Source organism: Pseudonaja textilis, chromosome 6 (genome assembly GCF_049901715.1).
Source record: "Pseudonaja textilis isolate UNSWEBS1 chromosome 6, rPseTex1.2, whole genome shotgun sequence".
In the NCBI taxonomy this organism is placed as follows: domain Eukaryota; kingdom Metazoa; phylum Chordata; class Lepidosauria; order Squamata; family Elapidae; genus Pseudonaja; species Pseudonaja textilis.
The window spans coordinates 61,623,429-61,639,821 of NC_141995.1; the positions used below are offsets into that span (position 1 = coordinate 61,623,429).

The 16,393-nt window shown below is 36.8% G+C and overlaps 1 protein-coding gene across 1 annotated transcript in view; it reads right to left on the reverse strand.

Annotated features, from left to right (window-relative positions):
- Positions 1–3,388: 3,388 nt before the first annotated feature.
- Positions 3,389–16,393, reverse strand: part of LOC113435865 (uncharacterized) — a 53,742-nt gene continuing 40,737 nt past the window's right edge. Inside the window, exons 16-20 of the mRNA XM_026699963.2 lie at positions 12,716–12,827; positions 10,066–10,149; positions 8,794–8,917; positions 4,125–4,215; positions 3,389–3,737 (exon numbers count right to left, since the gene is read on the reverse strand). Of these exons, the coding sequence (XP_026555748.1) occupies positions 3,663–3,737; positions 4,125–4,215; positions 8,794–8,917; positions 10,066–10,149; positions 12,716–12,827 (486 nt within the window). The 3' untranslated portion in view covers positions 3,389–3,662. The remainder of the gene's footprint in view (positions 3,738–4,124; positions 4,216–8,793; positions 8,918–10,065; positions 10,150–12,715; positions 12,828–16,393) is intronic.

The window sequence follows — 16,393 nt, forward strand, 5'->3', positions numbered from 1 at the left end:
GAAAGGCCTCCAGCCAGTAAAAGCTCAGCTACATCCAGTCAACCCAACTCCATCCTGAATAAAGGGATTAAAGCGTCATAAAAAGAAAAAAAAAGTGGTATGTTGGTGACTCTGGTAACCCTTAATGGACTTTTATTGGTCAGGATTGATTGATGAGGCTTTAAGAATTCGTTCATAGGTACAGGAAGATTATCCATTGTATTTTAAAAGAAGATGATAAGTTGCTAAAATTATTTATACTTGTAATGAAAAGAGAAATCATTTCTGTATATATTTCTTTATAGTCTTATTTTTTTTCTTTTCTATTTTTTTCTTTTTGGAACTTTTTATTGTTTGTATTAGTGATATCTTAGTTTGTATTAGTTTCTATCTCTTCAATAGTAAAGTTTAATTAAATGATTATTTTAAAAAAAGGAACCTCCAGAGTTTACAGGGACATTTGGTATGAATTGAGGTTGCAGCTAACATAGGTGGTTGATGAGCTGAAGAACACTGTGTGCTCTGGCTTTTGCATCAAGAATTTTGTGTGCTTGAAGGATACAAAATCTTGGTAAAAATAGAAGAAAAAACACTCCTCTGACAATATCTGTCCCAGGAACAGGATAATCTGTAAGGGAAAAGGGGCACATTTCTCTTAAGTAATCCGAGGGAAGATTATCCTGTAAAAGCACTTGAGCATGTGTCAGAATAGTTCTGTACTAAAATCCATGGTAAGAAGCCAAACATCAATATGAGAACAGGACGTCTTAGAGGCAGAGGAAAGCAACAATAGACACCATACACTGAATTCTTGGCGCTGCGATAAAACATGAAAAACCATTAAAATGGCAACCAGATCCATTTATTATAAACGAAGAAAGAAATAATGATTGGATGCTCTAGAAACACAAAAATAAGCCTGCTACAAAATATATCCCATTCTGTGAGTACAGTAGCTTTGTAACTACAGGTTACAACATATAGTGTGCCATAAAATTCAAAAGCTAGATTAAATGGATGATGTCATGCTTCAGAAGGCAAAACTCTGCTTTAAAAATGTTAATTTTTATAAATGAAAATGTTTCTTACATGAAAAAATTATTCCCTTAAAAGGGGTTCTCCTAAGAATTTCATTATGATACTGAAGAACTAGAAGGCAGCAATCATTTTCATAAAGATTTAAAGGTTTATCTGCAAGAGGCAATATCTTCACTACACCCTACTTCCTATATTAATAAGGGTCTTTGAGTGGCAGCCCCTCAATTATTGGAACACTGCTATCATGTCACACCTAGTCCTTATTTTCATTATGAGTCATACCCAATTTCTGCAACTGTTTTTCATGTTTTAATCTCCAATCATCTCTGTTGCTCTTCTCTGCATTCTTTCCAAAGTCTCAACATTTTTTTTTATAATGTGGTGACCAAAATTTGATGCCGTATTCCGGATGTGGTCTTACTAAGTAGCACTAATATTTCACCTAATCTTGATGCTATCCCTCTGTTTGTACAACCAAGCTTTTTGGGCTGCAGCAGCACATTGTTGGATATTTAAGGGATTGTCCGCTCGGATTTCAAGATCCCTTTCACAGGGACTGCTTTTGAGCCAGGTTGCACCTAATCTGTACTTGCATATTTGGTTTTTCCTATCTAAGTGTAAGACCTTATTTTTTTCCACATTAAATTTCATTTTGTTGGATAGGGCCCAGTGTTCAAGTCTGCCAAGATTCATTTGGATTCTGAGCCGATCTTTTGGGGTGTTGTCTATTCCTGCCAGGTTAGTGCGACTTGATGTTTCCCTTTCTATTCCCTCATCTAAATTGTTTATGAAGATAGTGAAGAGCACTGAGCCTAAGATGGAACTTTGTGGCATTCCACTATTTACTTCCCTCCGTGTTGATGTACTACCATTAAGGACACCTTGACGAGTACAGTTTGTCATCCAGTTACAGATCCATCTGGTGGCGATGCTGTCTATCTCATATTTTTCTAACTTACCAAGAAGTAGGTTGCAGTCCACTTCGTCTAATGCCTTGCTGAAGTCTAAATATACCATGTCCATAGCATTTTGCTGTTCCACTAATTTAATCACTTTGTCAAAGAATAAAATGTTGGTGTGATCTGTCTTTTTTTGGTATTGGAGAAGATTAATAAGACTCTTCTCCAATACCAAAATTCAAAAGCATCAATACTATTTCTATTCTGCTTCTTAAGGATCCAACTTCTGGTTCCATGTAGTGTCATAGGAAAACTAATTGCTTGCACAATTCTGTTCTTTGTAGATGAAGATACATCATGGCATCTAAATATCTTTTCCAAGGCTTTTACTGCTATCCTATCAAGGTATTCAGACAGAATGGTTTAAGTTTCCTTGATGGCTGCTGTGGCTATCATTGATCTTCAGTGTGTATTTGGCATCTCACTTTCCATGTAGGACTCTAATCTATATTGGATAATCCTAATTATAATTTTGCTAGAATGTGAGTTTAAGGATATTAAATGATGGTTTTCACATTCTATATATCTGCATTTATATATTATATAAATAAAATTACTCGTAAAAGTTACATTAATCTCAAATTATTGTACGTGAGAATAATTGAGGCTGTATAGATGTAAGAATTTTGCAGTAGCTATAATGTTATATAATTTATTATAATTTAATGTTTAAAATACCGTACAGGAAGTCCTCAACTCATGACCACAACTGAGCCCAAAATTTATGTTGCTGAGAAATTTGTTAAGTGAGTTTTGCCCCATTTAATGATTTTTCTCACCACATTTGTAAAGTGAATCGCTGCAGTTCTTAAATTAGTAACACGGTTGTTAAATGAATCTGGTTTCTCCATTGACTTTGCTTGTCAGATGGTCGCAAAAGGGGATCACACGACCTCAGGACACTGCAACTGGCATACATAGCAGTTAGCTGTCAATCATCCGAATGTAAATCGCATGACCATGTGGATGCTGCAGTGGTCACAAATGTGAAAAATGGTCATGTCATTTTTTTCACTGCTGTTGTAATTTCAAATAGTCACTAAATGAACTATTGTAAGTTGAGGACTATCTGTACATACTATAGGTCTTCTGTTAAATCCAATAGCTAAGCTTTACTTACTTAAGCTTTTCTGTTCGGTATTTTATGTCTGCTTGCAAACAAGCAAACATCCTAGTTTATCATAAGAAAGTAGTTATTAGAAAATATGCCAGATTAACACAAAAACAGTATCTAGACCCTTTGGTAGTAAGATTTAATTTTGACAAATCCAGTAGTATTCCATTATTATTGTGGACAGCTGTTGTTTATTCTGGGTGGCCATATAGTTTGAACATATAATTATAGTTATAATTATGCGCAAATATTCCTAGTTTTATATCTGTAATACCAAGCAGCAGAGAAAGAGAGACAGTTTTTACTTGAGAGCAGTAGTTACCTCTTGGAAAAATATTCTACAATTTATTGCTTAGTTATATCCACAGGAAATAAATAGGATCATCACCGAATGCAGCAGACAGGAAATACCAGTGATATACACAGTAGCAGATCTGGCATTACTCAGAACATTTTCGTATCTGAACATTAGGATTCAGTTAAATCCTTAGATGGTAAACATCACCAAAACTTTTGGTTTTTAAAATTTATTTAAAATATTGCAATTTCAAAATGGAATAAAAATAATAATGTTATTCTGTCAAAGATTTTAAATCTGGAACATTTTTAATCTTGAAGTCGAGTAGCATTTGTCCAAATGCTTTGCCCTGTAAAAGAAATAAAGAGAAAAAAAACTGTAATTCCAACTCAGCCAAGAGAATTTTGTTTTTTTTTAAAAAGCTGTGCAAATCTGACTCACAGATGAACCCAATACAGAAGTGTCTGATGATGGCAGATGAGATTCTGCCGAAACGTCGCTACAACTTTAAAAGCACAACTATAATGACATGGGAAAATACCCAAACAAAGCTCAATGCCATACATGTAAGTACCCGCGAAAACTTAAGAAAACATGTATGTATGTGTGTGTGTGTTATATACACATACATACATACACACACACACACACACACACTTGAAACTGATGCCACTTTATATAATCTTTGCTTTGCTGAACAAACTAGCTGAATGATTCTTTAAAAATAGATACCTACTTGTGGGTCACTTCTCAGAGATGCTGTGCCACCACCACCAAGAGAGTTTTTTAGAACAAAATTTAATCCACATATTCCTGGCAAGTCATACCTATAAAGATAAAAAAAATACCATACTTTATCTATTTAAAGGAAGATGATGAGAATTTTAAAAAAAGGCAACTCAGAAACGCAAAAAACAACATAGCTGGGAATGCCTATATACCTTGAATGAGATTCAGCTTTTGTGAAACTTTTCAGAAATTTAAAGGCAACAAGGATGATCAGGGAACTAGGAATTAAATTTTATGAAGAGAATTTGAAGATGAGAAGACTGAGGCCTATGACAACCCTCTTTGAGTACTTCGTAATTACACAGAAAGCCCAAATATGTTTTCTAGCACATGAGAGCAGGGGTGGGATGCTTCCAGTTCAGCCCGGTTCTATAGAACCGGTAGCTCTTAGGAGCAGCTGACACCGAACCAGTTTGGTGCAATGACCTTTGGTTGGTTGTTTGGCCCACCCGCCTGCCCGGGCTTTTGGCTGTCCTTTATTTCCTGCTTTTTCAACCTCAGCTGCTTTGCGCGGCACAGCTGAGGATGGAAAAGCAGGAAAGAAGAGGCTTTTCAAATGCTGTGCAAACTGCGCACAGCGCTTGTCTTTTTGCAAACGTTGTACATGCGCACGCAGCAAAATGCAACTCTCACCGAACCGGTAGTAACACCGGTTGAAACCCACCTCTGCATGAGAGTGCAAGACATCGAAAGATGGGTTCAGGTTACATGCTGAAACTGATACCCAAATGATGTCCTTCCACATATTTGATTCTGTGATTCAAAAATAATTTATTATGGTATGATTGGATGGAATAAATTGCTTAGAACTATTGAAAAGCATGTTCGCTAAGTTTATTGAAACATTACATTATTATTTTTCTTCAGTGTTGCTGTTTAATCTTGTTACTATGAAGTCACTAGTAGCTGATCCTTTTATGTCTGCCTCTAAATGGAGAAAAAAATCTGCTAAACCTGGTTATTCCAGGATATTCCTAATTGGTGTATTTAGGAATATCCTGGAATAACCAGATCTAGCAGATTTTTTTCTAGAACAAAAGACAAAATATTGGTCCTCATCACTACTATTTCATGTCTCTGAAAATAATTTGCTTTTGAACAGAATCATCGTATCTTTTCCTTGGTGTGACAAAGGATAGTTGACCACCATATTTTGGCTTTATTTATTGCTTCATTTATTTCAGCCTAGATCATCCCAAAGTTGCTTCTTCAAGAGGCAACTAGTATTTCTTGTTCATCTTTTGAAGACATTTTGCTTCTCATCCAAGAAGCTTCTTCAGCTCTGACAGGATAGTGGAGAATGGAAGGATTTATATTCCTTGTAGACGGGGGGTCATTTGCTTCCTTTTAGAGTACTTGGAGATTTATCTGTGTCCTCAGGGTCATCTGAGTAGTGCACCTGGTGCTCAGGTGATCCTGAAGATCCAAATAACCAAGTGCTTCAATGACCCTCTAAAAGGATGCCGATTACCAGATTACCAAGGATTATAAATCCTTCCCTTCCCCACTATCCTGTCAGAGCTGAAGAAGTTACTTGGATGAGAAGCAAAATGTCTTCAAAAGAAAAACAAGGAAGTCCAGTTTCCTCCTGAAAAAGCACCTTTGGTCTGTAGAGTGACCAAAGAGTCATCCGTGACCTGGATGACTGAGAATCTCTACAAACGTTCACCTAGAACCTTTCAATTTAACAGTTTTATATATATATATATATATATATATATATATATATATATATATATATATATATATATATATATATATATATTCTGAGGTTCTCGCGGTATTTGTATGTGGATCTTTGGTTGTTCGGGTTTTCTCCCGCGTAAGATTCAAAGTATCTAGGCAACGTTTCGATGAAGTCTCATTCATTATCTTCAGGCTTCTGTCTCCGGCTCTGTGCTTCTCAGACTGAGTCTGAGAAGCAAGAGCCGAAGTCTGAGAAGCAAGAGCCGAAGACAGAAGCCTGAAGATGATGAATGAGACTTCATCGAAACGTTGCCTAGATACTTTGAATCTTACGCGGGAGAAAACCCGAACAACCAAAGATCCACATACAAACACCCGCGAGAACCTCAGAAAACAAATATATATATATATATGTATGTATGTATGTATGTATGTATGTATGTATGTATAAAACACCATGGTTTTAATTACTTCTCATTAATTAAAGTTCCGGTTTAAAAAAAAAATTTTTTTTAATGAATTAAGCCTTCACTTAAATTTAATTTACATAGATTTTTTTTTTTTTAATATAAGGACTCGTCAAACTTTAGCAACACAATATTTATCATCTTAGGGAAAAAATCATGAACTCATTTGGGACTTATTAACGGTTGACAGAAAACAGTAGTGTTACTTTATTAGAGTAGTTCCTAAAGCAAATTTTTAAACGTTCTGTAAAAGAATATGTGGAAAGGAAGATGTCTGGTATTGAAGAAAAAGATTTATACAGGAACCAGTCACATGAAGCATTACAAATGAATTCAGGTTAAATGTGCTGTGTCTTTCAAGATCTTCTCTATAGACACTCGGACTGACTGCGGAACAGACAGTAGAGAACATGTAACTGTTCATATGTTTTCCAAAATGGCTTTAAACGGTAGGAGTTACGTTTTTATATTTAAAAAGTTATCTAATATTATTGGCAATTTGAAAAACACAAAAATTATACTGATAGTATACAAGAATGATATCCATCTTTTCATTTTGCAGCTAATGCTTTTATGTAACTCTTTGTTCAATAGAACCCTTGTTTCCGTTTGTTCTTGTTCCTTTAGGAACACGGTGTTTATCACAGTTCCATAAGAAGCTTCAGGGAGCTTAAAACATGTGAATGGAATTCCTTCTAATTCTTAAGACATGCACAAAAGTGTTCTTTCTTTTGCAAGTTTATTTTAATTCTATTCGCATTACTCTATGAATACATTATTAAAAGAACAAAAAGTCTATGGTTTCATATTAAAATAAAACTTTATTGTAATCAAACATTTTAATTTTACTTGAACAGTTTTCATCACAGCAGTGAAATATTTTACTTTTTTTCTGATCTCTGAATTGTCTGGTTGAAAAAGAAGCACTGACCATTATTGTTCATGATCCACCAATGTGACAAATAACTATAGAAGGATTGAATTAATTGTGGAAGATTTCACACAAAATGTTAAAAATGTTAAAATTTTGAAGTGGATGCCATATTTCCTAAGAGTGACGCTATTAGTGACGCTAGGCACATGATACCATTCAGGCAGCCCTTGGAAAAATGAGAATTGCTTAACATGAAGGCAGAATTTTTATCTATGATTTTAGAATACTGTTATAAATGGCTTAGTTTGAATATATTCCCATGGCAAAAATAAAATGTATTGTGGCATAGTATTACCTGTGAATTTATGATAATATATATATATCTATATTTCATGACAGGAGAAGAAAAGGGGTACTTTTTCCTTTACTACCAACCCATAAGAACCCTCTGATTGTTAAGTAACAGTATACTGTCAGCCCTAAGCCAGGATTTAACACAGAGTTTGGAGATGGGGGCTGCTTTTCCTCATTTCTAATACTCTTCTCAAGAGATACTGTATTTTAGGAAGTATATCTGGACTCAAGAAAGTTCATTCAGTTTAAAAATCCCTGTATTGAAGGGTTCTCAAATATATACCCCTAGCTGTGTTATTGTGGATGGCCCATATTGCTTCCAGAGTAATAGGTAGATAAAATCCCCATCCATATATCCTGGGGGTAGAAATTATGTGGGTATATATTGTATGTTTTTATACTAAATATAAACATAAATAAATATAAATATAGTAATACGGGATATACAACCCTAACCCTAAAATATTTTCAATAGCTGTGCTATTGTGGAGATTCTCAGTCCTCCAGGTCATGGTTGTTCCAAAGATGCTTTTTCAGGAGGCAACTGGAGTTTCTTATTTTTTTCTTTGAAGACATTTCATTTCTCATCCAAGAAGCTTCTTCAGTTCTGACAGGATGGTGGCAGGGGTGGGATTCTACCAGTTCACACCGATTTGCTAGAACCAGTTGTTAACATTCTAAACGGAGAGGCAGTTTCTGTAAGCAACACCAGAATGTTTCCTTTCTGCCTTCCTTACAGGATTAGGCCAGTAATTTCTTCTAACAAACGGTTCTCCGAACTGCTTAGAATGTTAACATCCAGTTCTAGCGAATAGGTGCGAACTGGTAGAATCCCACCCCTGATTAGAAGGCATGATAAAAGGAACATTAAAGAGCCTGTTCAAGTTTTGAAGAAGAGTCCTTGGGCAGAATGGTTCACAGCACTATAGCTGGAAGTGTTTATCTTGTCACTTCTGTACAAGTACTTATTCTCCACTGTCCTAATTAAAAAGAACAATCGAGGATCCATTTCATATTTTTGCTAAGCAGATAGTAGGGTATTGAAGCTTTCTTGAATAGCTCACTCTGCTCCTAGTGTAGGACTGAATCAATACAATTTGAGGTACATACATGAGCAATATACTGTTTGCCAAACTGTTAAGCCCTTGTTTTACATGAGGATTTTCATATAATCTAGAAAATTTCAATATAATCAAACAATACTATATGAAAAATTGAATTCAATGAGTGCCTACCGTGATACCAAGATTTCTTCAGGCCGTTCTCTTTCTAAAAGATGATGGAAATAATCTTCTACAGCCAAAGCAGTTAATGTTTTCTTGAGGTATGGGTAGTAAAGGGGATGGCGTGCTACGACACCTGTTATAAACAAACAGAACGCAATTACTTGTTATTCTTCATGGATCACCAAACAATGTCATTATTGTTTCAAAGAAATAATTCAGTCCACATTATATTAAACTTCAGCTAATCAAGACTAAACCTATATATTTTTGTAGCATCTAGTATTTATTTAATTATTAATCTAGCTCAATTGTTTCAGTAAATCTTGGTGACATATATGTTAAAACAACAAAAAACAATAACCAGCAAAAAACAAAACAATCTTATTCTTGCTTTTTTCTCTTGCCAAGTAAATTGTTATGGATTATTATACTGTAGTTTGTACAATGAAAGAGACCAAATCAGTATGCAAAAGGAACCACTGATTTACTAAAAACAATCAAATGGAACAATAATAAAAACATATTCTAAAAAATACAGTAAATTTGAAAATACAGTATGAAAAACAGCCTGATTGTAGAACGGTTGGTGCCCTACAAATGTCTGGATAAGGGGGGTGACTTTAACTCTCCTTTAAAACAAGACAGCATTATAGTTCTTTTGAAAGATGTTTCCATAATGAGACACTTCCACCAATTGCTGGCTACTGAGCTCAATTCATTGTGATCCTATGTGATCACAAACAGGAATTAGGTTATTTTCGTATGTGGCTTGTGCGATCTTATCCTGGTTAGGATAGCACCTGACTGATTTTGTTTTGGCTGAACGGGGTTGGGCTTTGTTAGTACTTGAATGGAAGATCAAGGCTGCAGTTTGAATTAAGGAGTCAAAGCAATAGTTGCCAAGAAAACTGCATGAATTATCCACAAAATTATGTTAAACTTGATTCAGAGAAGATGAGAAGTATGTTATGAGTAGTGAAGAATGTTAAGTTAGGCAATCTTTTAATTATTTTGAGTATAAATTTTTCTCTTTAAATATAAATTCTCTTTTTTTAAAAAAGAGAAACAAAAAGTGGGAGCTGGAGAACAATTTAAAACCCAACCATGAAAATTTATTATGAAAAGTAACAAAAACATAAACTGGTACATTTTTAAAAATATTTTATCATTTTCTTACATCGCTTTGAACTCAGTTATAACTACAGAAAGAATAATTATGGCATAATACTGAAATGTATTTTTTAGTTAGAAGTTCTTTTTTAAAATAGGATTGACCAATACCTATATTTGCTGTGTTGCCTTTGTCTCCGCTCCTTGTATAAGCAAGATCTTCCAGGCGATATACATGACGACCACTCGGTAGATCTATATAAAATGAGACAGATTATTGCCTCCTCAACTGTAACAGTAAAATTGGATTTTTAGAAAGATTCTATTTAAGTGTATTCATAGCTCATTTATATAGTTTTAATTTGGCAGGAAATCTTTTCCGTAAATAACCTACAGAAACACCAACAAGAAGTATGGGTAATTATAATTCCTACTCCCATTTTTAAGATCGCCCAAGGCAGGAAAAACTCTGACTTTCAATCAACAGTCCAGACGAGCTGACAAAAGAAGGAGCTCAAACGAATACCTAGACACGGGATCTTAAAATTTGTTTGCCAGCCACGAGAAACAAAGCTTCATTATCATCGCCTTTCACTGAAGTCAAAGAGAAAGAAAATACCCAGTGAAAAGTCAACAAAGCTCTGGGCTCCAGTCCAATGATGTGCCAGGAGAGTGACAGGACTTGGATAAGGTGGAATGCATGTTCATCCCTTTCTCTGAAACATGTATTTCAAGGTCTACTGCCAAAAAAATACCACCAGGATACATTTATATCTACAAAACTTTCAATGGTTGCCAGAAAGATACGCAAAGATATAACAATCAATAAATTAGTAGAGCACTTTTCCCCATCAAGATTATTTCCTTAGCAGATAACAAGTTTGCAGCACACAATTTTACAGGTAAACTCACTTCCTCCTCTAGTTTCAAATTATTAAAGATTAAGGTGTGGTGGAAAGGTGAACTAGTGCAGTCTTGTAACTTACGTCTTGATAGCTTCAAAAAGCTAATTAAGTTTAATTGGAAATTCTTGGGACATTAGTCTAACTCTTGGGAGGGAAAAGTAAATGTACAATTTTATTCATAATTTAAAGATAAAATGAAAAATATCAGCATGTGGTTAGTTTGACAGAATTTTATTCTTCAATAGATTTTTCAAGCCTCAGAAATATATACTACCTATATATAAACACCTTTTTTCAGGAACCGTTTGCTCTGTAACCCCTGGCAGTATTTCCGCTTTTTAAAACTGATTCTTACTAGCTTATCCCATCACACCAAATATGGTTTTATTCTGTTATCGGAGTTATTCTCTTAGTGGACAGTTAATAAAACCCCAAGAGACTTTATATAATTTATTTCCAACATTTCATTCTTAAAAAAAATAAAATGGGTAAAAAATATATTGTAGACTAGGGGAGTCGAACTTGATTTCACTGAGGGCCACATCAGGGTTAGGTTTGACCTTGGATGGGAACGAGTGGGCATGGCCGGAGTGGGCGTGACCAGCCCAAAATCGTGCGGCCCTCTGCCAGCAAAAACGGAGCCTGGCTGTGATGGCCTCCTCAAGCCCTCTGCCAATGAAAATGGAGCTTGAGAGGGATGCACCATTTTGAGCTGGCCACGCCTACCCTCCATTTTTTATAGCAGAGGCACCGCAAGCCAATCCTGCACTGTTTCCAAGGTGGCTCCGCGGGACAGATCTAAGCACCCCGCGGGCCGGATAATCGTGTCTTATGATCGTTTTACTGAAAGTCAGCCTTTCCAGCAAATCCCATGTATTTACAGCAAACAATTGGCTTAATGACTGCGGCATTCACTTTATGACTGTGGTGTTTGCTTAATGACCTCTGGAAAAAAAAATCATAAAATTGGGTTAGTCATGTGACTGACCTACTTTACAATGGTCATGACTCACTATTGTAATGGGCAGGCTCCATTAGAATCCTATATCAAGGACTACTCATATCTTGTACTCTTTTTCATCACATTTATTTTCTTCCATCTACATGAACTTGGCATTTTCATTTCAACTGAAGAGATGTATTACTAGATATTTAAGAGAGGAAGATTGGTAGGAACTATATTAATAGTTGACATAATTTATTTTTTAAATTTTTTATCCCTTCTTTATAATTGAAAAAAAAAATAACTCAAGATGAGAAACATACCTAATACTCTTTCCTCCTCCTGTTTTCCCCACAATAACCTCATGAGGTCAAAAAGTCTGGCCCAAATTCACCCAATCAGCTTTCATGCCTAAGGTGGAACCAGCCTGGTACCTTAACCATTAGATTAAACTAGCTCTCAGTTTATTGTATATCTTGAATATTTACCATGTTGTTAAGTTAGAGAGCATCTGATTATTGTGAACTTATAGCTTTGAAATAGACTTCCTAAAAATGCTGGCTCAATTAGGGAATTGTGGATTAAAAAAAAGATTTCTTACTGACAAATAAGAAACTCTTAGATTTCAGCAACTCCTGTACTTCATTTGATTTTCCTTACAATCAAACATGAGTGTGTAATGGAAAAAGGTGAACGGTGCAACATATTCTGTATAAAGCAAAGCCTACACATAAACATTTTAGTTATGGAGTAACTAAACAGTGTTAAACAGCAGTACTTTCAAGAACAATATAGTTTAGCGGTATGCAAATTCGCACTTAACAAAAGGGTAACTGGATAACTATTTTTGTCAATCCATCTCATCCAATTATGGGAATAAGATGAGTGGACTCCCAATGTATGATGCCTTGATCTCACAAGAAGATAGATAATACAAGCTATAATAAATTCATAAATAAACAAACAATAGTACCTTTGAAATCTTCTTCAGACTGAGGCTCATCATGTGAAGCAGTCAGATCTGAAGTGAATGAAATATCTTCCTGAAATGTTTCAACATGTTCTCCATTCATAAACATATTGATCTGGAAAAATATACATTTTGATTTAAACAAGAAGATATTCTAATGCCATGAATATAAAAATCTATGAGAGTAGGAGTAATCTGTAAAGTTACATATTACTGTACAGTTACCCAATGAACATCTGTGTCAGACCTGCTCCAGGTAGGTCCCTTAGGAAAGAAAGACTCTTGACTGCATTTGTCCATTAAACATGCCCCCCTCTCCCACTTAGTTTTTGATGGCCGGATATCAGTGAGGTGCCAGGCCGAAGATGGCAGATCTGACATACTCCCCCCCTTAACAGAGACATTAGTCAGGTAAAGAAGACAAGAGGGGAGAGAGAGACACACATAAAAGGCACAGTTAGTTAAACAGTCATCAAAGCTTATCCAGATATTATCCAGATATTGTTTGTGGAATTTTTTAAAGAAGTCTGGATACTTTAACGTGTTTGGAATTAACCCACTCTGTCTCTGAGGGAGGGTACTAAATACTGAGTTTTCCCTCAAGGTGTGCAAGAGTCCAATATGTCTTTGACCTCAAAGTTCTGTTCTCCCTTGATCGTGATGGGATTGGGAGCATAGGAAAGATGTGATTTCTAGCTTTAGAAGGCTGTAATGAAATACCAGATGCCCATGTCTAAGATTTTTTGGTAATTTGAGTTTAACAGTCACTGGGTTGATAGCTTTTTTTTTATGGAAAAAGGGCCAATGACTTTGGGCCCAGTTTTTTGGAAGATTGTCTAGATTGCAAATACTTGGTGGATAAATAGACTTTGTCTCCAACTTTGAAATCCTTCAGTTTCACATGGCTTTTTGTCAGCTTGCTTTTTATGTGTAGTAGAGCCAGTTGACTGCTGGTGTGGGCACTGTTCGTGGGCTGGTGGCTTCAGGCTTCTTTTTTTATCTAGGAGGGAACTCCTCCACACACGACGGGGCTGATTCCTTGAACAAGCCATGTCAATTTAAACCTCCCTCAGCCAGAACTCATCAGGCATGGAGCCTGTGGGGGCGGGGTGGTCCTGGAGATGCAAGAGTTGTAGACATCGTCATTAAGCCCATCCTGGAAATACTCTACTGGCATTTATTGTTACGCCAGGTTGCAAAATTCTTGAGTGCAGGAAGCTATAGGCTGGTGGCCCTGATTTATAGTCTCGATTGTGGTCAGCCAGGGGATCCTGAAAATGCTTTTGCAGGACCCCCACGAAGCAGTTGAATTTCCATGGTTCTGGGGCATTGGCATGGTGGAGGTTGACCATCCACTTGGCTGTGGTCCCTTCCAATGCCATTGCTATGCCCTGCATCTACGCCCCTTCAGTAGGTATAACTGGGCCATACTCCTGCATGAAGGTTCAGACATGGGCTAGGGAGAATCCCAGTTGCTTAGGTTCTCTGTTATACTTCATCCTGAGAACTGATGATCGGTGACCTTTCCTTCTCAGTGGCACCACCCAACCCAAGGCTGCAGGGTGGCAGCAAGTTGTGGAGCCAAACCCTACACTTCAACTGCTGGGGTGAACAGTAGGCATGGCTGTGGCGTCACTGGTGGGGACTTGCAGTATATAGGGCATGTCAAATTTTACAAGTTTCAATTTCCAAACATTAGGAGTGCTCAAAAGTTGTGACATGCCTTGGGGATTGTAAAGATATTTTAGTTACTTTAATATAATTTAGATGTGCTTGGAAGTAACTACATAAATATTACGACTTTTTAACCTTTTGTTTGTTTCCTTTGCAGCAGTTGGACAGTCAGAGATGCCATCCGTGCCAGGGCTTCTCGCGCCTTGAGGTTGTCAAAAGTTTCCCACAGGTACTCAATGGCACACTCAAGCATCTAGTCTTCCCAATCTGCCCCGCACTGAGATATGTCTTCCTCCATTACCACACAGGGTTCTCTCCCGTGGCTTCCCTGGCTCCTGCAAGTGAAGGTCATCCCAGATGTCTTCCCAGTCCTCTTTCTTTCTTCCCCAGAGACCATTGGGGTCTTGGCGCTTGCCGCAGACTTCCATCTTGCCCAGGCACTTGGGGGTGTCTATTCCACTATGGGACTTGAAGATGTCGCCTTCCCCCAGATTTCGACATCCTCCTGGTCACTCTTGTGATACTTTGCACAGCCCCCAAGGTAACGGTGTCTCTTCGGGTTGGCTGTTATTGCAGTTCTAGCCTAATATCAGTGCTGCCCCAGATAGGAGTGTCCAATTTACCTCAAACTTTTGGAAGGAGTTCTTGAAGTTATTGGGCTCTGCCCAGGTCTTAAGCTCTACCTATCACAACCAAACCAATGGGGCTTGTGAGAGGACTAACTTAGTATTAGAACAATATCTTAGATGTTTTTTTAATTATCAACAAGATGATTGAGCTGACCTATTGCCATTTGCTGAAGTAGCATATAACAATTCGTTTCATAGAACTGGGTTTACTTCATTTAAAGTGGCTTCGGGACAAGACTTTGTACCCATACCCGAGCTTTCACAGGAGAAACCTAATATTCAGTCATTGAGTGAGTGGATAACCCAACTCTAGCTTACCTGGCTGGTTATCCGTAAAGCATTGGATGATGCTCCTCAAGCTCATGAGAAATGTGCAGACAAAAAGGAAGCTCCACAGAAACAATATCAAGTTGGAGACAAAGTTTTCTTATCCACTAGATATTTGCAGACCACCCAAAAGTCAAAAAAGCTAGGGCCTAAATAGCTAGGGCCTAAAAGCTAGGACCTTTTCCGGTTGAACAAATTGTGAATCCCGTGGCACTCCAATTGCAATTAACAAAAAAACCTTACCCAAAACCTTTACCAAAAATCCATCCTGTTTTCCATGTTAATTTATTGAAACCTGAACATACCTCTGACCTGAGACTGGCTCAGGTCGACCCCCCTGTTCCTCTTCTAATTGAGGGTGAACAACATTTTGAAATTAAAGAAATTTTGGATTCTAGGAAACAAAGAGGTCAACTCCAATATTTAGTCACCTGGAAACACTTTCCTCCTTCCCAGTGGGAATGGGTGAATGAGAAGGATGTTTGAGCCCTTAGACTTGTACAGGCATTTCGTGCTAAATATCCTGACAAACCTTAAAATATGATAGTACTGTGTCACATGTATATTATTCTTTCATCTTGTATTCTCTTTCTTTTATAGGGCTAACGGCTCTTTTGCAGGAGGGCCGAATGTCAGCCTTCAAGATTTCTTTCCTTTGCTTCGCATCTTTTGGCTGTCATAAGCAACGGGGTGTGTGTGTGTGTGTGTGTGTGGAATATTTTTGAGAAGCAAGCTGGATGTTTTTCTCAGATTCAGAATTCCTTTGATGCTACCACATTTTCTCTAATTAATGGGGTCTGTGTATTTCTTTCTTGGATTTTGAATGGAGCACCAGCTGATAGATGGGGAAATTCAAAGTACGAATGCACATGTTAAGTTTCACATTAAAATATAACAAATTATGTAAAGTTTACATTGTTGCAAGATAGAATATTGACCGCAGCAGTTTTCTACATATCCTTTTGGTAAAATTGATATTCTCCGGTTATCATCATTTCCCTTTCCAGCTTCCCTATTTCCACAATCTTATCTGCTTTTTCTCTCTGTGGAA